The sequence below is a fragment of the Coregonus lavaretus genome (assembly GCF_964263955.1).
Source record: "Coregonus lavaretus genome assembly, chromosome: 23".
NCBI lineage: Eukaryota > Metazoa > Chordata > Actinopteri > Salmoniformes > Salmonidae > Coregonus > Coregonus lavaretus.
Window position 1 is genome coordinate 39482267 of NC_140010.1, and position 23557 is coordinate 39505823.

At 42.2% G+C, this 23557-nt stretch overlaps 2 protein-coding genes across 3 annotated transcripts in view; one reads left to right on the plus strand and one right to left on the minus strand.

The window, feature by feature from the left end:
- Positions 1-23557, minus strand: part of LOC311150838 (ATP-dependent zinc metalloprotease YME1L1-like) — a 43954-nt gene that overhangs the window by 6648 nt on the left and 13749 nt on the right. Inside the window, exons 2-14 of one of the 2 annotated variants that reach the window (XM_084188385.1) lie at positions 17845-17976; positions 17400-17580; positions 15187-15285; positions 11745-11851; positions 11391-11541; positions 10947-11030; positions 10078-10251; positions 9405-9557; positions 9064-9196; positions 8733-8795; positions 8454-8566; positions 7841-7996; positions 349-500 (exon numbers count right to left, since the gene is read on the minus strand). In XM_084188385.1, coding sequence (XP_084044511.1) covers positions 349-500; positions 7841-7996; positions 8454-8566; positions 8733-8795; positions 9064-9196; positions 9405-9557; positions 10078-10251; positions 10947-11030; positions 11391-11541; positions 11745-11851; positions 15187-15285; positions 17400-17580; positions 17845-17976 — 1698 coding nt within the window. The remainder of the gene's footprint in view (positions 1-348; positions 501-7840; positions 7997-8453; positions 8567-8732; positions 8796-9063; positions 9197-9404; positions 9558-10077; positions 10252-10946; positions 11031-11390; positions 11542-11744; positions 11852-15186; positions 15286-17399; positions 17581-17844; positions 17977-23557) is intronic. The other variant, XM_084188386.1, reaches the window with a different exon arrangement.
- LOC311150839 (uncharacterized protein) lies at positions 19762-23311 on the plus strand. The gene is made up of 2 exons (XM_084188387.1): positions 19762-19850; positions 21020-23311. Exon 2 carries the CDS (start codon positions 21078-21080, stop codon positions 21975-21977), a length of 900 nt encoding a protein of 299 aa, XP_084044513.1. The 5' UTR covers positions 19762-19850; positions 21020-21077; the 3' UTR covers positions 21978-23311.

Genomic DNA, 23557 nt, shown 5'->3' on the forward strand with positions numbered 1-23557 from the left:
GGGATGGACAGTGGGGGAAGAGGAGTGAGGCCTGGCAGCAAACGGAAACAACCATTTCACACTTGACGATTCTAAAAACATAAAAAACTACGATTTTAATTTGCAAGACAAAAAACTGGAGGAATTAAGGGACTCTTCATAATATTGAAATTATGCATTATTCTATTGGCATGCTCAGCAGAACAGATTCCTGAAAAATACTTGGTTTTATTTCGGCGTCATAGCGTTCATATAAGAAACCAGTATAAAATTCCACTTTTTTCATATTCTAATAGTCTAACCATGTTGTGTTCCCTACCCATCTTGTTTCCTATATGTTAAAATGTCCCTATTTCTAGTCCTACTTACATGACCCAGGGAAGGCCCTCTGGGCATGATGGTGGCCTTATTGATAGGCATGGCGTCCTTGGTGTAGTACGCCACGATAGCGTGGCCAGACTCGTGGTAGGCCGTGATCTCCTTGTTCTTCTGGTCTATCTCCACACTCTTCCTCTCTGGGCCTGTGGGAGGGAAGAGATGGATAGAGATAATCACTTGATTTCCTGCTCGGTCCCTGAATCCCAAATATACCCCTAGGAAGATCTGAGAGGATTGTATAGGTGTTAGTAGTCCCGTCTCGTTCACTCGACTATTGGAAGTCTGGGCGTAATTCAGGTTTGGATTTCTAGTTTGAATGGGAGCGGTCAGAGAGTCGGTGGCATTCAGCGCTCACTTTTGATTGGCTCTGAGTAGAAATGCTTTTTCCCCTTGTGTTCAGTTGTAGTTCTTTTCTTCTTTGTCCGTGTCTCGGTTTAAGTAGCCTATGCGGAATTCGCTTTGTATCTTACAGAGTGTCACACCCTGGCTCTGGGGACTCTCGTATGTTGAGCCAGGGTGTTAGGTTCTAGTTTTGTGTTTCTATGTTGGCCAGGGTGGCTCCCAATCAGAGACGGCTGTTGCTCGTTGTCTCTGATTGGGAGCCATACTTAGGTAGCTGTAAGGCATTCGTTTCGTGTGGTTTCTTGTTCCTTTTGATTTGTGTTTTGTATCGAAGGACTTCACGTTTCATTTGTTGTTTTGTTCGCTGTGGTGTACAATAAAATAAATATGTACGCATCTCACGCTGCGCCTTGGCCCGCTTCTTTTCAAGACGATCGTGACAGAAGAAACCACCACGACTGGGTCAAGCAGCGTGATGAGGAGAAAGGTTGGAATTACGAGAAATGGAGAGAGAATTGGACGAGAACCATGGAGGCCTGGTCCACGGGGGAGAGACAAGCCCAGAACATTTTTAGGGGGGGGCTCACGCCGTGGACGATGGGCAGCAGGAGTACGGGATAGAGTGGTTCAGAGGGTTGGCAGAGGAGGCCGCCAGGTTAAGGGAGTTACTGGACACCAGGGGGAAGGAGTATGTAGAGGCACGGCGAGAGGTACTGGGGTGTGTTGCCAGTCCGGTCCGGCCCGTTCCTGATCCCCGCTTAGGGCCAGTGGCGTGTGTTCCCAGTACGGTTCGGCCTGTTCCTGCCTCTCGCACCGAACCTGTGGTGCGCGTCGCCAGCCCAGTCCGGCCTGTTCCTGTCCCTCGCGCCAAGCCTGTGGTGCGCGTCGCCAGCCCGGTTCGGCCTGTTCCTGCTCCCCGCACCAAGCCTATGGTGCGCTTCATCAGCCCGGTCCGGCCTGTTCCTGCTCCCCGCACCAAGCAAGTGGTGCGCTTCATCGGCCCGGTTCGGCCCGTCCCTGCTCCCCGCACCAAGTCAATGGTGCGCGTCGTCAGCCCGGTCCGGCCTGTTCCTGCGCCCCGCACCAAGCAAGTGGTGCGCTTCATCAGCCCGGTTCGGCCCGTCCCTGCTCCCCGCACCAAGCCAATGGTGCGCTTCGTCAACCCGGTTCGGCCCGTCCCTGCTCCCCGCACCAAGTCAATGGTGTGCGTCGTCAGCCCGGTCCGGCCTGTTCCTGCTCCCCGCACCAAGCAAGTGGTGCGCTTCATCAGCCCGGTTCGGCCCGTCCCTGCTCCCCGCACCAAGCCAATGGTGCGCGTCGTCAGCCCGGTCCGGCCCGTCCCTGCTCCCCGCACCAAGCCTGTGGTGCGCGTCGTCAGTCCGGCACAGCCCGTGCCTGTTCCACTGGTGCCTGGTCCGGCACCGGTCAGCTGCTCCACTCCGGAGCTAGAGCATTCCGCTCCACCAGTGTTCAGTCCAGCTCCGGCCAGCAGGGCCAGACCGGATCAGGGGCGCTTTGGGGGGTTAGAGAGGGAGTGGGAGTCATGCCCGGAGCCGGATCCACCACCGAGGCGGAGTGCCCACCCGGTCCCTCCCCTGTTGTGTTTGGTTGGCGCGGCCGGAGTCCGGGGGGGGTACTGTCACGCCCTGGCTCTGGGGACTCTCGTATGTTGAGCCAGGGTGTTAGGTTCTAGTTTTGTGTTTCTATGTTGGCCAGGGTGGCTCCCAATCAGAGACGGCTGTTGCTCGTTGTCTCTGATTGGGAGCCATACTTAGGTAGCTGTAAGGCATTCGTTTCGTGTGGTTTCTTGTTCCTTTTGATTTGTGTTTTGTATCGAAGGACTTCACGTTTCGTTTGTTGTTTTGTTCGCTGTGGTGTACAATAAAATAAATATGTACGCATCTCACGCTGCGCCTTGGCCCGCTTCTTTTCAAGACGATCGTGACACAGAGTTTTTTCTACATAGACAAGTCTTGGACGTGCCGCCTAACTGTTTTTTTGGGCGCCTATGTCAAACAGTAAAAAAATATATAATAATAATAATAATAATAAATAAAAAATGGGATGAAAAAACGTTTTCAGTGTAAACTTTGGATGACTAAAATGAGATATAAAGTATGTAGAAAAGATATTGGACACACTTACAGTGCATTTGGAAAATATTCAGACCCCCTTGGCTTTTTCCACATTTTGTTACGTTACAGCCTTATTCTAGAATGGATTAAATAGTTTTTTCCCCCTCGTCAATATACCCCATAATGACAAAGCAAAAACAGGTTTTTAGAAAATTGTGCAAATTTATACAAAATACAAAACTGAAATATTACATTTACATAAGTATTCAGACCCTTTACTCAGTACTTTGTTGAAGCACCTTTGGCAGCGATTACAGCCAAGAGTCTTAATAATAATAATATGATAATATGCCATTTAGCAGACGCTTTTATCCAAAGCGACTTACTGTCATGTGTGCATACATTTTTGTGTATGGGTGGTCCCGGGGATCGAACCCACTACCTTGGCGTTACAAGCGCCGTGCTCTACCAGCTGAGCTACAGAGGACCACTTCTTATATATGATGCTAGAAGCTGGCACACCTGTATTTGGGGAGTTTTTCCCATTCTTCTCTGCAGATCCTCTCAAGCTCTGTCAAGTTGGATGGGGAGCATCGCTGCACTGCTATTTTCAGATCTCTCCAGAGATGTTCGATCGGGTTCAAGTCCGGGCTCTGGCTGGGCCACTCAAGGACATTCAGAGACTTGTCACGAAGCCAATCGTGCATTGTCTTGGCTGTGTGCTTAGGGTTGTTGTCCTGAACCTTGTTTCTCATGGTCTGAGAGTCCTTTAGGTGCCTTTTGGCAAACTCCAAGTGGGCTGTCATGTGCCTTTAACTGAGGAGTGGCTTCCGTCTGGGGACTCTACCATAAAGGCCTGATTGATGGAGTGCTGCAGAGATGGTTGTCCTTCTGGAAGGTTTTCCCATCTCCACAGAGGAACTCTGGAACTCCTTCAAAGTGACATACATTTACATTTACATTTTAGTCATTTAGCAGACGTTCTTATCCAGAGCGACTTACAGTTAGTGAGTGCATACATTTTTTTTTAAATTTTCATACTGGCCCCCCGTGACCATCGGTTTCTTGATCACCTCCAAGGCCCTTCTCCCCCGATTACTTAGTTTGGCTGGACGGCCAGGTCTAGGAAGAGTCTTGGTGGTTCCAAACTTCTTCCATTTAAGAATGATTGAGGCCACTGTGTTCTTTGTGACCTTCAATGCTGCAGGAATGTTTTGGAACCCTTCCCCAGATCTGTGCCTTGCCACAATCCTGTCTCGGAGCTCTACAGACAATTCCTTTGACCTCATGGCTTGGTTTTTGCTCTGACATGCACTGACAACTGAGGGACCTTATATAGACAGGTGTGTGCCTTTCCAAATCATGTCCAATCAATTGTATTTACCACAGGTTGACACCAATAAAGTTGTAGAAACATCTCAATGATGATCAATGGAAACTGGATTTACCTGAGCTCAATTTCGAGTCTCATAGCAAAGGGTTTGAATACTTATGTAAATAAGGTATTTTTTTATTTTTTTTAATTTATAAAATTTGCAAAAATGTATAAAAACCATTTTTTTCTTTGTCATTATGGGGTATTGTGTGTAGCTTGAGTAGGAATAGTAAAGGGGTCTGAATACTTTCCGAATTCACTGTATATATTTCTAAATAAGATCATCTTTGAGAACTAACAATCACCAAAATAAAAGCTAGACAGTAGCTATGTTTCCATCCAATTGGTGACCGATTTTCATGCGAATATTCTCAAATCTACATAAAGAAAATATGCGAATTTTCCTACCAGTGATGTGTTTCCACCAAACGGACTTGTTGCGGATAAAAATCAGTGCGTGATGACGACGTGCACACAAAATGTACTTTTTAGGTTAAGTTTTAATGCACCGAATAAAAATCTAACGTTCAATGTGTTTCCATCGCATTTTCAACTCTACCAATAGTTTTGTCACAGAAACTGTTGTGTTAAATAGCAAAATGTGCCTACTCTGGTCTTGGCATGTGCACTCTAGCCAACAGCTTACAGATACAGTGTGGGTAGTCTGTACAGATAGGCTAGTTTACATGATGAGATTATTATGGATATTTTTATTTGTCAAATGGCAGTCAAGCATCGATCATCATGTCACTAGAAACAGACCCTCGATATTTATTGGAAAGGAGCATCAAGATCACTGTGCACTTTCATCACCCTGTGAAGTTCACCATAACTTATTTCATCTGTAGCCTAATAAACTGCATGCTTTCCCGAGTTGTAGTGGGAGGACCACACAGCATATCATCGCGTGACTCCAAGTTTACGTCGATATGATGGTTATTATATCAATATTTGTGCATAAAGGCGTTTCCATCGCCATTTCTTGCATTCATTATTTTACAGACACAAAAAGATCCTACCATGTCGAACAAACAAATGATCTGTCTGCATTTACAAAATTGTACCGAAACGTCTTGTTTCCACCTCGAGATGAATTCACCTTTCAGTAGGACAATAACGTAAAACACAAGGCCAAATATACACTGGAGTTGCTTATCAAGAAGAAAGTGAATGTTCCTGAGAGGCCTATTTACGGTTTTGACATACATCTACTTGAAAATCTATGGCAAGACCTGAAAATGGATGTCTAGCAATGATCAACAACCAATTTGACAGAGCTTAAAGAATTTTGAAAATAATAAATGGATAAATGTTGCACAATCCAGGTGTGGAAAGCTATTAGAGACTTACCCAGAAAGACTCACAGCTGTAATCACTGCCAAAGGTGCTTCTACAAAGTATTGACTCAGGGGTGTGAATACTTATGTAAATGAGATATTTCTGTATTTCATTTTCAATACATTTGCAAACATTTCTAAAAACATGTTTTCACTTAGTCATTATAGGGTATTGTGTGTAGATGGGTGGAAAAAAACAATTTAATCCATTTTGAATTCAGGCTGTAACACAACAAAATGTGGAATAAGTCAAGGTGTATGAATACTTTCTGAAGGCACTGTATATAGTGCATATACAGTGGGGAGAACAAGCATTTGATACACTGCCAATTTTGCAGGTTTTCCTACTTACAAAGCATGTAGAGGTCTGTAATTTTTATCATAGGTACACTTCAACTGTGAGAGACGGAATCTAAAACAAAAATCCAGCTAATCACATTGTATGATTTTTAAGTAATTAATTTGCATTTTATTGCATGACATAAGTATTTGATCACCTACCAACCAGTAAGAATACTGGCTCTCACAGACCTGTTAGTTTTTCTTTAAGAAGCCCTCCTGTTCTCCACTCATTACCTATATTAACGTCACCTGTTTGAACTCGTTACCTGTATAAAAGACACCTGTCCACACATTCAATCAAACAAACTCCAACCTCTCCACGATGGCCAAGACCAGAGAGCAGTGTAAGGACACCAGGGATAAAATTGTAGACCTGCACAAGGCTGGGATGGGCTACAGGACAATAGGAAAGCAGCTTGGTGAGAAGGCAACAACTGTTGGCGCAATTATTAGAAAATGGAAGAAGTTCAAGATGACGGTCAATCACCCTCGGTCTGGGGCTCCATGCAAGATCTCACCTCGTGGGGCATCAATGATCATGAGGAAGGTGAGGGATCAGCCCAGAACTACACGGCAGGACCTGGTCAATGACCTGAAGAGAGCTCGGACCACAGTCTCAAAGAAAACCATTAGTAACACACTACGCCATCATGGATTAAAATCCTGCAGCGCACGCAAGGTCCCCCTGCTCAAGCCAGCGCATGTCCAGGCCCGTCTGAAGTTTGCCAATGACCATCTGGATGATCCAGAGGAGGAACGGGAGAAGGTCATGTGGTCTGATGAGCTAAAAATAGAGCTTTTTGGTCTAAACTCCACTCACCGTGTTTGGAGGAAGAAGAAGGATGAGTACAACCCCAAAAACACCATCCCAACCGTGAAGCATGGAGGTGGAAACATCATTCTTTGGGGATGCTTTTCTGCAAAGGGGACAGGACGACTGCACCGTATTGAGGGGAGGATGGATGGGGCCATGTATCGCGAGATCTTGGCCAACAACCTCCTTCCCTCAGTAAGAGCATTGAAGATGGGTCGTGGCTGGGTCTTCCAGCATGACAACGACCCGAAACACACAGCCAGGGCAACTAAGGAGTGGCTCCGTAAGAAGCATCTCAAGGTCCTGGAGTGGCCTAGCCAGTCTCCAGACCTGAACCCAATAGAAAATCTTTGGAGGGAGCTGAAAGTCTGTATTGCCCAGCGACAGCCCCGAAACCTGAAGGTTCTGGAGAAGGTCTGTATGGAGGAGTGGGCCAAAATCCCTGCTGCAGTGTGTGCAAACCTGGTCAAGACCTACAGGAAACGTATGATCTCTGTAATTGCAAACAAAGGTTTCTGTACCAAATATTAAGTTCTGCTTTTCTGATGTATCAAATACTTAGGTCATGCAATAAAATGCAAATTAATTACTTAAAAATCATACAATGTGATTTTCTGGATTTTTGTTTTAGATTCCGTCACTCACAGTTGAAGTGTACCTATGATAAAAATTACAGACTTCTACATGCTTTGTAAGTAGGAAAACCTGCAAAATCGGCAGTGTATCAAATACTTGTTCTCCCCACTGTATATAGTCTTGTGAGTGTGCATAGAGTCAGTGCAAGATAGGGTCAATGCAAATAGTCTATGTAACCATTTAATTAACTATTTAGCAGTCTTGTGGCTATTTAGCAGTCTTTTGGCATGGGGTTAGAAGCTGTCTCAGAGCCTGCTGGTCCGAGAACCGATGCTCCGGTACCGTTTGCCGGACGGTAGCAGAGCGAACAGTCTATGGCTTGGGTGGTTGAAGTCTTATGCAATTTATTCGGGCCTTCCTCTGAGAAGCCTGGGTTTCCGAGGCTAAGTTGTAAGCAATATGGTGCCAATTCCACGGCCTATCAAAGAGTAAGATGGGCTACCACCATATTGATTACACTTATCTAATCCTCTCAGATCTAAACAAGTGCATAGGGGAAGGGGCAGATTTGTGATTAAGGGGTGTATTTCTATTTTCTCCCTATTCCTACACCAGTGCTCACCCATGAGGATCTTGTCCTTGGCAAACTCCAGCTCTTTGAGGGTCACCATGTCTTTGCCGTCCACCGCCGCCTTCAGAGCCGCCTGGTTCACCAGGTTCTCCAGGTCGGCCCCGGAGAAGCCCACTGTGCCCCTGGCGATGATCCCAGCCTTGATGTCTGCATGAGGAAGCCAGGTCGTTAGCAGGAACAGTGACAGCTAAGCTAGGTCAACTACAGTGTCTTACTAGCATGTTACCACTGCAGATTCTCATATAGCCATCTATTAGCATGTAGCCATAGTCTATTTAGCATGTATCCGTTAGCATGTTGCCAGTGCAGATTCTTATATAACAATTGTATTTTAGTATGTAGCCTTTAGCATGTAGCCATATTCTATTAGCATGTATTTTTTAGCATGTCACCGTAGTCTATTTTAAAATGTAGCCATTAGCAAGTAGCCATAGTCTGTTAGCATGTTACCACTACAGATTCTCATATAGCCATAGTCTATTTGCATGTACAGTATCCATTAGCATTTAGCAAAGCAGATTCACTTATGTGTGAACCTAGTGTTCATTAGCAATAGACTCAAGCTATGGCCAACACATATCACACATGTATGTTGCTCACGTACCAGGGTCTACTTTGATCTTCCTTAAGTACCAGTTGAGGATTTCTGTGCGCCCTTTCACGTCTGGCTTGGGGACAGTGACCTGCATGTCAAAACGTCCCGGCCTAATCAGAGCGCTAGGGAGGGAAGGGGGCGATAGTTAGGAGGGAGAGCTTCACTCCGTCTAGGTTTGTTTTAACATGGCAAGTCATTCTGTACTCATGTAAACTAATGCCACACAGGCACTGTGAAAAATTGACATTTCATTGTGAAACATTATGAGATGAACAAAGCTTAACATACTTATCCAAAGCCTCAGGGAAGTTGGTCGCTCCGATGATGATGACCCCTTCGTTTGGTTTGAACCTGCGGGTGACAAACGTGAAAAGGTTAAGGAAAGTCAGGTTTCTCCCCACATAAAGTAACAGTGGTGCTACACCACGGTAGTGTTCAGTACGGCACACCAGTGCAAAACATTTTGCAACAAAGAATCTGTGTTCTTATTGGACAAATTCAGGTAGAAGCTCTCTATTTCACTCAGTTTCAAAATAATATATATATATATATATATATATATATATATATATATATAGTGTCATTGAACACAACCCAGAAGAACACATTGAAAACATACCCGTCCATCTCAGCCAGTAGCTGGTTGATGGTCTGTCTGGAGTAAGGGTGCATGGGAGACTCGATTCTCTTCCCTCCGACGCTGTCCAACTCGTCAATGAAAACCACGCATGGGGCGTTGGCTTTAGCTTCCCCTGCAGACAAGTCATGTATAGAGAGATTGGGTTGTCTAGGGCAGGGGTCTCAAACGTATGGTTGATAAATTATGACACAATATCATCTAGCATGTTAACATTGTTGTAACCAGGTTTGGGTAAACAAAAAAACTGGTTAAAGTACAATATTAGGTTCAGGGTTGGAAGCCAGGAATAGGGCGAGACTTGAAGATGAGATGGGACTCACTGAAGAGGTTCCTGATGCGACTGGCTCCAACCCCCACAAACATCTCATCAAATTCCGAACCGGTGGCGTAATAAAAGGGGACGTCGGCCTCTCCAGCTACGGCTCTGGCCAACAGAGTCTTCCCAGTGCCAGGAGGGCCAACCAGCAAGATCCCTACAGAGAGAGAGAGCGCACAAGCAATAAACAACTGTAAAATATGAATATTGTATTACTGTATATTATCAGACGTTTTTTTTTTATGAATGTTGAAAGAAGAACAACAGATTGAAATCTAATGTGAGATAAAGTAAATTAAAAGTGGTGACAAAGATGGCAACATTTTCGTCTTCCATCAGAGGAAGATCTGGCTGCCTGCCTAAACAACTTCTTGAATTCAGCATTGTTCAGTTAGTCTAAACCCAGGTCGTGTTCATCAGGACACGGAACCATTTTTTTTTTTTTATGTTTTGTAACGGAAAACAAATGTGAGCGTTTCTTATTGGACAAATCCAGGTAGTGTTTCCTGTTAAATGTGTTCTTGTTTGGTGCCTAATGAACACAATCCTGATCAACTAAAGACCATAAAATGTATGCAAGGATGACTGACTGTAAGTCGCTTTGGATAAAAGAGTCTGCTAAATGGAATATTTGATATATTATTATTATTATAAAACAGCTTGACGGTCTGCTGCACCTTTCGGCAGTTTCCCTCCGAGGACGGTGAACTTTTCTGGGCTCCGGAGGAACTCCACCACCTCCTGCAGCTCGTTCTTGGCCTCGTCCACCCCCTTGACGTGCTCAAACGTCACGTTCTTCATTTGGACAGGGTCCACCGCCGAGTCCAGGCCTGATGTGGTTCGGAATCGCACTGTCCAGAATGGTTAGAATAAGGATCGAAATCACACTGCTCGGATGCAAACACATTCTTAGCTATGGTTTGATTTTTTTTGTTTGCCAACAAATCACTATTTTTTAGAAGCATTCAGTAAAGTAAATTGATGGAAACGATTAGTAACAATATCACAACATCAAGTTCTCGATTACTCATCATCAAATTTGTTGAGCATTCTTTTTGTGTGTAAATTCTGAATGCATCAGCAAAAGGTTAAAAGGCTCAATCTGGGAGGCTGTTCAATTGTCATTTGAATAAATGATATAGGCTACCCATTCATTTATGAAGAAAGTAACTTTAAACAGACAATATACAGCTTCATAAACCATCATGTCACTCTCATGGACTGTCTATGAATTTGACAGTGGTTACATTTACATTACTTTCAAAATACAGAAATCATCCCTGTATGATTCATTTTGCATCATATGATGCAAAATGCATCATATGGGGTGATTTCTGTATTTTGAAAGTTACATATCTTGAAAACTTGATTGCTGACAAGGAAAATATTTTGGGACTATGTCAACAATGGACTAATGAAACAAATACCAAACGTTTTTGAGTGGAGTTTTCCTTTAAAAGGTACACACCAAGCTGCATGCCAGAGTGAGGGTCTTAGAGCTTGATTAGAGAGATGCATATGGACAAAATGAAAAAGGAGCCTTTACCCGATAGGAAGGGGGTCTTGGAGAGGCCGTAGAGTCCCACCAACAGCAGGACCAGCAGTATAAACCTCGTCCTCCTCAGAGAGTCTGTAGAGAAGGGGAGAGAATGTGTGTTTCAATCCGCTTTCAAGAAAAATGAAAGTCGGACAACACTCATCTCTTGCTGCAATGAGCATTTAATTACCAATTCAGGCCTTCAGGGCCTGCGGGCTGAAACGTTGGTAATTTAATGCTCACTGCAAGGAGAGTAGACGTTCATTTTCTGAATCCACTAACAGCCAACATCATGGGAGGCAACGTAGACCTAGTTCATATTTAGTAGGCAAGAAACAAGAGACAATGTTGTGAAACGAAGGAGATACTACCTGAGCTTGTCCACTAAGAACGCCGTTTTGGTTTTCCATCTCAAAACGTTTAGCAATGTTGTGTCTGTGTATATACACTTGCCTTGTGTGCGCCGTGTCAGCGCTTGGGATTTCAGGAAGCCCTCTGCAAACCCGGTCTTAAAATACTCTTGCTGCCCATCTGGAATGTTCTTGTTCTTCAGGAGCTTGTCCAGGGTTTCCACCTCCATCCCCTTATCACGCGTCAGGAGGCCCTCCATGCGACAACAGAGTCAGAGATGTTTACAATGCAACCAGGCTGCGAAACTGGGAGGTACCATCATTCTTTGTCTAATGAGGAAATGCTTGTTTTCAGGTTGTAAATCGTTTTAACACATTTTGGTATGGTCTGGCATAATGAACATGACCAAATACTCTATCTAGAGAGTGACAGAGTACAGACAAACCGGGGTCTCACCTTCATAAAGGATGGCGTAAAGCCGTCTGGTTCCATGGGACGCTCAAAGCCTGCCTGCAGTCGCTTGTGTTTCCTTAGAGTTTTAAAGCCTCGGCTTTGGACCCACACTGGGAACAAGGGCACGCATATGTTTAACACATAGAAAATCTAACTACACATTAATAAGATGTTTTGTACATTTTTATGCACTTCAGGCGTTCACTCAAATATGGGAGAGTGATTGTCAAAACAAAATAACAGACAAACACCCTGCCCTCCAACATTTCATTGCATGAACTCTTCCTCTAAAATATTCCAATAGCAAGGGGTAAATTAGGCTCCCATGCAAGTTTCTATCTGTTCTCACAAGCTTGCCACTGTTGACATTGAATTGCATTTACAGGAGTACTAAGCTGGGACTTTTGCTCAGTATTTATTATAGTCACTTAATTGCAATACAATAGAACAGACTATTGAGCTGACAGCCGTTTTCACTGTTTTGCTATGGCTGTGTTCATCAATCTAGCAAGGCAATATTTTGAATAATGTCGTAGTCTTTCTCCCCTGAAAGCTATGACCTTTGGCTTTCACCTGGAATTGTTTATTTATGTCTGAGAAAAAAACACTTTTCAACCCATATGATCTAGTACATAATACAAGTATAATCAATCAAATACAAATATGACAACCTGGTCTCAGAGCGTTTCGTATGGTAGGTATTAATTTGTGGATGTCCATCCCCCATTTCGTATGATATGTTACGAATTACAATTCGTATTACACACTATGTTACGAATTTGCAAAACGTAAAATATGTTATGAATTTGCAAAACGTATGATATCTTACGAATTCTAGCTAGGTGGCTAACATTAGCTAGCTAGGCTAGGGGTTAGGTTTAAGGTTAAGTTTAGGAGTTAGGTTAAAGGGGTTTGGGTTAGCTAAAAGGGAAGGGTTAGCTAAAAGGGTTAAGGATAGGGTTAGGGTTAGCTAACATGCTAAGTAGTTGCAAAGTAGATAAAAAGTAGTAAGTAGATAAAAAGTTGCTAGTTAGCCTAAATACTAAAGATTCAAACTTTGGGCTGCGTCCACACATCCACCCCACTTTCATTTTTGCCTTAAGTAACCATCTGTCTTATGAAACCATACCAAACATAACATACAGTGGGGAAAAAAAGTATTTAGTCAGCCACCAATTGTGCAAGTTCTCCCACTTAAAAAGATGAGAGAGGCCTGTAATTTTCATCATAGGTACACGTCAACTATGACAGACAAATTGAGAAGAAAATATCCAGAAAATCACATTGTAGGATTTTTTTATGAATTTATTTGCAAATTATGGTGGAAAATAAGTATTTGGTCACCTACAAACAAGCAAGATTTCTGGCTCTCACAGACCTGTAACTTCTTCTTTAAGAGGCTCCTCTGTCCTCCACTCGTTACCTGTATTAATGGCACCTGTTTGAACTTGTTATCAGTATAAAAGACACCTGTCCACAACCTCAAACAGTCACACTCCAAACTCCACTATGGCCAAGACCAAAGAGCTGTCAAAGGACACCAGAAACAAAATTGTAGACCTGCACCAGGCTGGGAAGACTGAATCTGCAATAGGTAAGCAGCTTGGTTTGAAGAAATCAACTGTGGGAGCAATTATTAGGAAATGGAAGACATACAAGACCACTGATAATCTCCCTCGATCTGGGGCTCCACGCAAGATCTCACCCCGTGGGGTCAAAATGATCACAAGAACGGTGAGCAAAAATCCCAGAACCACACGGGGGGACCTAGTGAATGACCTGCAGAGAGCTGGGACCAAAGTAACTAAGCCTACCATCAGTAACACACTACGCCGCCAGGGACTCAAATCCTGCAGTGCAAGACATGTCCCCCTGCTTAAGCCAGTACATGTCCAGGCCCGTCTGAAGTTTGCTAGAGTGCATTTGGATGATCCAGAAGAGGATTGGGAGAATGTCATATGGTCAGATGAAACCAAAATAGAACCTTTTGGTAAAAACTCAACTCGTCGTGTTTGGAGGACAAAGAATGCTGAGTTGCATCCAAAGAACACCATACCTACTGTGAAGCATGGGGGTGGAAACATCATGCTTTGGGGCTGTTTTTCTGCAAAGGGACCAGGACGACTGATCCGTGTAAAGGAAATAATGAATGGGGCCATGTATCGTGAGATTTTGAGTGAAAACCTCCTTCCATCAGCTAGGGCATTGAAGATGAAACGTGGCTGGGTCTTTCAGCATGACAATGATCCCAAACACACCGCCCGGGCAACGAAGGAGTGGCTTCGTAAGAAGCATTTCAAGGTCCTGGAGTGGCCTAGCCAGTCTCCAGATCTCAACCCCATAGAAAATCTTTGGAGGGAGTTGAAAGTCCGTGTTGCCCAGCGACAGCCCCAAAACATCACTGCTCTAGAGGAGATCTGCATGGAGGAATGGGCCAAAATACCAGCAACAGTGTGTGAAAACCTTGTGAAGACTTACAGAAAACGTTTGACCTGTGTCATTGCCAACAAAGGGTATATAACAAAGTATTGAGAAACTTTTGTTATTGACCAAATACTTATTTTCCACCATAATTTGCAAATAAATTCATAAGAAATCCTACAATGTGATTTTCTGGATTTTTTTTCCTCATTTTGTCTGTCATAGTTGACGTGTACCTATGATGAAAATTACAGGCCTCTCATCTTTTTAAGTGGGAGAACTTGCACAGTTGGTGGCTGACTAAATACTTTTTTTCCCCACTGTATCATACTAATTTGAGTGTCCCGGATTTACATATTTTTTATTGCTTTAATATATATATTTGGGGGCCAAATAAAATCACTCACAGGCAATTTTATTTGGCACCCAAAGTTTTCTTAGCAAAACATATTGTTGTGATTTCAATTTTGGAATCTGTTCTAAAGTATTCTCACGCATAATAGAGAGATATACAGTATGTGATCATATACAAATGTAAGAAAGGTTTGAAATGATTATGTTTAGTCAAATGTTTTATCTGTTTGGGCTTCTTGCGGTTCATTTGCAGTTTACAAATTATGTGTAATGAACTTTTTGACTTCCACACAAAATTACTTATTTACTTTTCAGTTTAAGGGAGTGTCTAGGTCGCATTCTTTATCGTACAACTATGAATGTTATATATTTAGAACCGCCTGCTGATAAGAATCAGGAGAGTTGACCGGAAGAGCAGCTTTTCTAAGAACCGCCCCCTTGACGTGCCGTGACAAAGAGACAAAATGTGATGTAATGACGCAGCTGACCAGTGGATGGAGCCAGAGACACGTTTATTCAACAGAAGGATAGAATGGCTAGTCTTTTGTGTTCTGACTTACAAAACGTTGGGAAATTAATAAATTAAGTTGTGTAAACATATTATCAATAAGCAAGTAACCGAAATCGGGCACTGTATGCTTAAATAGATTATAGAATGATCTTCTGTTACCTGGCCAGTAGTGGAACTCTGTGAAAACGGTTTGAAGAGGGGAGGGGATCTGTCTGCAGAAAACAGGGGAGTCAGTGCCAATGTTGCCGCCAGAGAACCCTAGAAAGACAATGGACGGAGAGTTGGATGTGCATATTCAACCCAAATGGTCTTCTTCACTTCAGACAATCCTCCTCTTAGAATTTAGTTACATTTATAACCACATATTCATGATTTTCTGTCTTAAAATAAACTTGTTCATATAAACAATACATAATGAATTCCATAAAATACATCAAATCGGTGCTATGCAAAACACGTATTTTTGGTATTTAGTATTTTATTATGTATTAATCTCAATCCATGATAAGGCAGAGGATGTAAATCCATAACCCCTGTTTTTTCTGCAATAGGTTGTGATCAATGATACCAAAGGCTGCATTGAAATCTAACAAAACAGCTCCCACAATCTTCTTATTATCAATTGCTTTCAGCCAATCATCAGTCATTTGTGTCAGTGCTGAGCATGTGGACTGCCCTTCCCTATAAGCATGCTGAAAGTCTGTTAATTTGTTTTCTGTAAAATACCAATGTATTTGGTGAAACACGATTTTTTCCAAAAGTTTGCTAAGCACCGGTAACAGGCTGATTGATCGGCTGTTTGAACCATTAAAAGGGTGCTTTGCTGTTCCTAGGCAGCGGAATGACCTTTGCATCCCTCCAGGCCTGAAGGCACACACTGTCTTCTAGGCTTAAATTGAAGATGTGGCAACCAGGAGTCGCAATGTATTCCGCTACCAACTTCAGCAATTTACCATCCAGATTGTAGGTACCAGGTGGCTTGTTCTTATTTATAGATAGCAACAACTTTTTCACCTCTTCCACACCAACTTTGCCTCATAACAAGAGCATCATATGTATTCTATGCTGCAATCACAAGCAGGCAACGACACACCCTTTGATATGGGCCCCAACAACACAAAAGGCTATTTAAACTCAGCTAAATCGGGTTACAGTAGATTTACTATTACCGGGTCACTAGGGATGTAGCGATTCACCGATACGCATCGGTCCCCGATTCAAATGTTTAAGATACAAGTCCAACGGTCCGCGGACCCCAAACCGATCCAAATGTAGCATGCATCTGACATAAAATCGATTCAAATTGGAGGTTACTAAAATGTTTTTCTCATATTAGATTATTTCTACATTCCCGTTTGTGGTCCGCCTGTTAGCTTGCACGATTCTTGCTATTCTCCTGCGACCTCTCATCAACAAGCTTTTTTCACTCAATTTGCCCATTCTAACGTTCAATCGAACAGTAACTGAATGCCTCTATGCCTGTCTGCCTGCTTTATATAGCAAGCCACAGCCACGTGACTCATTGTCTGTAGGAGCTAACTATTTCCGTGAACGGGGTGGTGTACCTAATAAACTGGCCACTGAGAGTATAGTCATGTCATAGCTAATTTGTCAACGATAAATATTGATACATTACTAGCTCAAACACTTAAATCGCCAAAAATAACAAGTTAATTAGTGGGTGACAGTGATTTCAGAACCAAAGTGGGGGGACAAAAAAACATAGGCTACATTGTCCCCCATAATCTGATTTTGGTAGTGGGGTGGTAGATGCCTAGTCTCTCTTATTGCTCAGCTCAGGTGCCTACATATTACATACACCATAAACATACAGTACATAATTTACACACACACACACACACACACACAGAGGTCCAACTCAAAGGCCCAGCTCATGAGCTCAATCAGCCGCAGATTTTAATTTAGAATGGAAAATGAATGTGTTTATGCAACAAATGTTAGTGCATCATATCGAACCGAAACGCATCGATTCGTTCTCTAAAACGTATCGTTCCTGTATAGGATCGGAGCCCATGCATCTAGATACCTAGCGAATCATCCTGAAAGGGAAAGATGCACATTCCTATGGGTAACATTAAGATCAGTATTTGTCTAAGATTATCTTAGTGCTAAAGATGGTCCTCTGTAGCTCAGCTGGTAGAGCACGGCGCTTGTAACGCCAAGGTAGTGGGTTCGATCCCCGGGACCACCCATACACAAAAATGTATGCACGCACGACTGTAAGTCGCTTTGGATAAAAGCGTCTGCTAAATGGCATATTATATTATTATTATTATGTTTTTGGAATAATCACCAACCAGCAGTAGAGTTCCTATAATCGTCATTATAAATAGGCATGTCCTTAGCCTCACCATGCTTGTTGTGAAAGAACGACTGTGAAGACAGGTGGGAGGTCCTCCAGGCCTGTTGGCTGGGGCTGGATGAGGACGGCGCCCCCTGTTGACTCAGACGTGGTAACATACCGCTCACTAGCTCTTCCAGCTGCCGCACGCCCAGGTCAGACAGGCCCAGGTCCCTCAGGCTCCACGTGGGCTACACATACACGCACAAACAGAGACGGACACACACACACAGACATTTTAAATGGTTTATTTGAATCCACAAATCATATTCCATATCAAAAGGATTCAAACATTTCAAAGGTTACAGATACATGGACACTTGTGGATACAGAAAGCACCTTCTTCCCCATATAACTAGGCTGCCCATGACCGCTGACACAGAGCAGTATTTGCCAGCTGCTTTGTCTTTGTTCTTGGCAGGCCTGCAATCTGTAGGCCACATATGTGTGTTTACCTCAGTACTATGCAAGTCCTGTTCTGAGGCATGCTGTCTGTGCGGAGGTTTAGCAGTGACACTGCTGCTGCTTCCTATTGAGCTCTTCAGGGAGTGGAGGGTGTTGATCAGGTGACTCAGGGGGACAGTGACCTGCCAGGAAACATAGAACAGGATGACATCAGTTCAAAGACACTAATTCCTGTTTAGTATAAAACTACAAATTGGGCAAGACCAATTTAAACCTTTGTCCCACACAACACGAACACTGTCATGCACAATGAGGGACTGTTCCCAAAGTACTGTATCTTACTATATAAAGGAAAGGAAGTAAAGAAACAAGGAAGGATGGAAGTAAACAAGGAAGGATATATAGCTTACATATAGGTTGAATAAGCAGAAAGCATAGAGGAGTGATTTATGAAGATAAATTATGGGTGTTTTTTATTTTTTATTATGGAGTAAAATTATATAAATTAACAATGGCCAGTTTCCTACACTATAGTAAATACTATGAGCAGAACAAATTATGTCAACCACCATGATACCCCACAGAAGAAAAATAAGAACAAAGTAGAATTTTGCAAATGCGGAACCCTTAGTTAAATTAACCTTGGTTGACCAGAAGCAGTTGCAAATTCAAATACAGCTGCAAAGATTTGATTAATTTACAGGCAGCAGCATTAAGACTTCCGGTTTTGCCTTCAAAATAAAGGTCTGCGGTAAAACGCTATGTGTATGATACGAAATCAATATATCTTTTTGCAGCTTTGCATAGTCCTAGTGCATAATGTTCAAATTGTTACAAAATTATAACTACATCAGGGAAAATCTAAACTAAAGAGAATTACTGCTTTATAGAAGATAAAGAATATTATAAAAGGTGGAGCACAATAAGAAATGGCTGTTTTTAATATGTCATTGTATGTTATGTATATGACTGGTGCTATGCTTAAAAGTATTTATTGGTTCTTACAGATCCTATCACGGTTTTAATTTAATTTCCAGTTTGCTTGAGATGTATTCCTGGATGATTATATGGCCTAGTCACTAGTGGCTTAAAGCCTCATGCATCTTATCCTTGTTCTGTGAAACCATAACGCTATGTGCTGTGCCCAGCATGTGTCTTACCAGCTTTTGCTAATAAATACAAATATTTCGTCATTCAGAGTTTGTGAGTTTTTTATACTGTGGTCAAACAGCTTAAAATGGGGTGACAGGTCACTATACGGTTCAAATATAGCACTGTGTCATAGGACAAATATATTGTCATACCAAAATACTTTATAATTTAAAAGACATATCTTATAATCTTCCATCGGTGGACACTGGAAAAAATACAACATACAATATGTTTATTCAAAAAGTCAAGAGATGCAAGTAAATTTGGTCCAAGAAAGCAAACTTTTTTCATAACAAATATCACAATGAAGTTAATTAATCAAATTGATCATCAACAGTTACACAGAAGTTTCAAATTAGTTTCAAGTTAAGTTTTATTGCCACAGCACAAGTACAGTGGGTGGAGTAAAAGGCCAGCAACACTCTATTATTCAGAGCCCATGAAATGACACCATATATACGTTCTACAGATCCTACTGAGTATTCCCTACAATACTTTTACTGCTGCACCGAGAATTTTTTGCTCTATAAGCCAATATGTATTTCATACAGTGATTTCCATTGGGGCATTTATTTGACCTTGGAAGATGTTTTAAACCCCACATTTATGCAAATGTCACTTAAATATTAGCACATTAATCATTGTTAATGTTCAGACAAATATTTTTCATATTTCATATATCATGGATAAATACAGGTTACTGACACTATTCTACTATTACGTGGGGGACCTTTATTTAGAAATGTTTGGAAATTCCGTGACCCGAAAGTAGTTTTTTTTATTGTTGCTGACGAACCGCTGATAAAGATTTGTTAGTTATTATTCTCAGACGGAGTAGCTACAAACAACGACATAGAAACCATCGCTCGACCTTCGTGTGGTGAAAGGAAGGTTTTTTCCCAAGGTAATGCATGAATACCGTGTATTTTTATTAAACCAGACGTCAACTAGCAATAAAGCTAACAATATGTGTCACTAGCTAGTTAGCTAGAATAATTTATTACCCAAGAACCCAGTTTGCGTCATTGCCGTGTATGCTTTTCTTTGTTTAGCCTCAAATTGTCGGCACTGTTGTGGCTAGTTAGTAACGTTACGAACTAGCTGGGTAATGTGGGTTAAACTGTGGTATTAGGCTAACGTCTTGGTAGCTAGCTAATATCAGTACCGCTAGCTAGCTAGCTAACTAAAAAGAAGTCTTGTGTTAGAAGAACGGTCTTCTGCCATAATCCTTTTCTCACCATGCTGTTTTGTTGCTTGTGGAAAAAGTGTCAGTGGGGTGGGATTACAAAACGTGGAGAAATTTACATTTACGTCATTTAGCAGATTTACAGTTAGTGCATACATTATTCTTTTTTATTTTCATACTGCCCCCCCGTGGGAATCGAACCCACAACCCTGGCGTTGCAAACGCCATGCTCTACCAACTGAGCTACCTCCCAAATACCAACACTTGTGCCATGAAAAGTCATTTGAAACCATTTAAAAACGGTTATTGTCATTTATAACGAAGATCAAAATGGTTTGTTATATTAGCGTCTCTGCAGTCCTAGCCTATTTTTATATATATATATATATATATATATATATATATATATATATATATATATATATATATATATAAATAAAACTGGTGTCCAGTTTTTTTAAAAATATTGATCGACACATTTCTTCTCGTTTGGTGGTTACAATAAGTAGGCTATTCTTTTCGATGACGGTTTTTATTTGTCAATTTGGCCCATGTCTCACCAGGGTAACGTGGTTCTGGGCTGGAAACGTTATGATAAAATTGCCATTACATGCCACTAAATTCAGCATAATTTTAAATGCCTGACTAACCTGCCTTTGATAAAATTGAGTAATTCTGGCCGGCGGTGTTACAGGAATTTCACCTGACACAAAATAGGCCTAAACAAAATAACATATTTAGGGTAACATTTTCCAGCTCACGTTATATCGATTCTAGACCATTTTGTTTCTGTTGATTATCCAACCTGCTGAATTGAGGTTTTCAAAGCAATGGAGGGAGCCATGAAGAATATTTGTTTTAAGTAACCATGTGAATGTCTTTTACAGTGGGCCACTGAAAAGAGGGAGCCAGGTTGAGAGAATAGAACGAAAGGAGGAGATTAAAATGGAGGTGGAAGAAGAGGCAACCAAGTCTGAAGAAGTGCAGGTGGATGCTGCTGGCAGCGAAGAGAAGTCAGATGAAGCTTTGTCTAATGGTAGCCGTACAACCCTTAAGAGGAGCAGGGGTAGGCCGCCCAAGAACCGATCCATCTCTGAATCAGATCGAGCCTTATCCAATGGTAGCTCCACAACAACTAAGAGGGAACAGGGTAGGCCCAAAAGATCAGTCACTAAGAAGGGAGGAGCCTTGTCTAATAGTAGCACCACAACACCTAAAAAGGGTCGGCCAAAAAGATTAGCATCCAAGTTAGGTGCTAGCCCCATAACACCGAAGAGGGGAAAGGCCAAAGGATCAGTGTTCACAAAGCCCAAGATGCTGAAAGTTATAGGCAAGCCGTCGCGAGGCCGACCCCGTAAAGTGGTTGGCCCCTCTAAGAAGTGTGGCCGGCCCAGTAAAGTTAAATCAAAAAGGGGTAGGCCAAAGAAGATCCTAACACCCGAGGAGGAAGAGGAGAGAAAGAAACTGGAAAGCCAACCAAGAGTGTTGAAGCCACTCGGAAGGCCGCGCATCTATCCCCGCAATGATCCTCCAGTCATTGAGCCTAGAGGAAGAGGCCGCCCACGCAAGACAAAGGATAAAAGAGGTGCTCACTTGCGGAAAGCCCCCAATCCCAAACCCCCCATCTATGATGGTCCCCCACAGAAAAGGGGCCATCCCCCTAGTGCAGCAAACGAAGATAAGATAGAGGCAGAGCAAGATAAGGCTAACAGTGAACCTCCGGTCAAACGATCCTGCAACTCCAACGAAAAAAGCCAGGAAGGATTCCCTCCAGTGGAAGAATCTGATCAGGAAGATAAAACAAGGAAGGTAATTGAGGATAGTGAAACAGGATTGGTGAACTGAGGAAACAAGGAAGGTGAATGGAGGAAAGTGAAAGAGAATACAGATGAATATACAGAAGACACCAAGCCAGTTTACCCCCAGTGACCGCACTAGCTTTCTCGGGGCCGTAAGCAGGACGTTGTCTAGCAACAGTCCGACCAGCACAAGTACTGTTAGTCTACACCTGTTGTTTACGATGCGTGTGACAAATACATTTGATTTGAACCCAACATCTCTCAAATTTCTACATTAAAATGTACAGATATTCACTACTTGTGAGGGTTTTGTTCCTTTTAGTTTGCTTATCAACATTACTCCATAGATATTTTTATGCTTTAAACTTCTGTACTTTTTTGTTGGCTGTCAGTCCTGATCACTAGGCCTACTTTGACATAACCAGAGGAGTAACATTTCAAACCGGACCGCTTGTGAGATTTTTTTATAGGTTTTAGTCTCCTTGCTCAATTGAGTCTCTCAATTTAGTCAATGTTTTCTATAATTATTTTATCATCTTTAGGTTACATTTTAATGTTGTTTACAAAAATGGTCAATAGTTAAGTGGATGGCTTGGTTTCACAGACCCTGGAAAAATGTTAGCCTACATAAACGTGTATGCATGTATTGGGCTATATCATGATATCAATAGTCCTGACCATTGAAATTCCAGTATAAATTCAATCTGTACATTCCTTTATGTATGCACCTGCCAATTTAAACTCTGCCACTGACCGACTGCATTATATAGCCTAGAGGATATCTATCGAGACACTGTATCTCTCTCCCCCATATTGTACATCAATCCACTGTACATTTTACATTTGTTTATTCATCATTTTTACTATGTTTTTGCTTATAGCTGTATTCATTCACTTTAGTTTGCTCCTCAATTCATGCACCTTGGTTGAAGAGCTAGATAGTGTTCCCTTCCTATTGCAATAATACTGTACCAAAAGTGACATTTGGGTAAACATAGTATAGTGCAATCTTCCATGTTCTGAATGAGGCTAATTCCTGTCACTGAGTTTCAAGTAGGCCTAATTTTAGTAGAGCAATGCATTTGTTTTTAATTTGGTCTTTTCTCATACTGTTTTATGTCGCTTGGGCCAACCTTTCATAGATGCTTGGTTTTTCAAATCCTAAATGACCCATGTCCGCAGTTCTGGTAGGTCCATGATTGTCTAGGTTGAGGGGAATTTCTGATTAATCCAGAACCACGTCTGTGAAACCACTGAAGGTAACATGAATTTGAGTTGTGTTTTCAGAGTGCGTAAATAATGTGTACATTTACTGCAATAAATGTCAAACTTTGTATTACATGTGGTTTTTAAATCTCAATAAAAAGCTTAATGTCCTTATTTTATTGAATTACATGTTTGAAATTCTAAATGTGGTCAGTTGGCTTGTGTATAGACAGGAGTAGGCTAATTAGGCAATCTACTTTTTGCAATTTACTTAGGGCAAGCTTAGCTTCCCCTAGCTTTATGGACGCAGCGCCTATGTCAATCTCCTTATCCCCCATAGTAGAAGAGTTCACCTATTCTATTGGTCAGCTTGTCGAGAAAGAAATAGCCCAAACAGACTCTGGGAGAGTTGTGAGATGA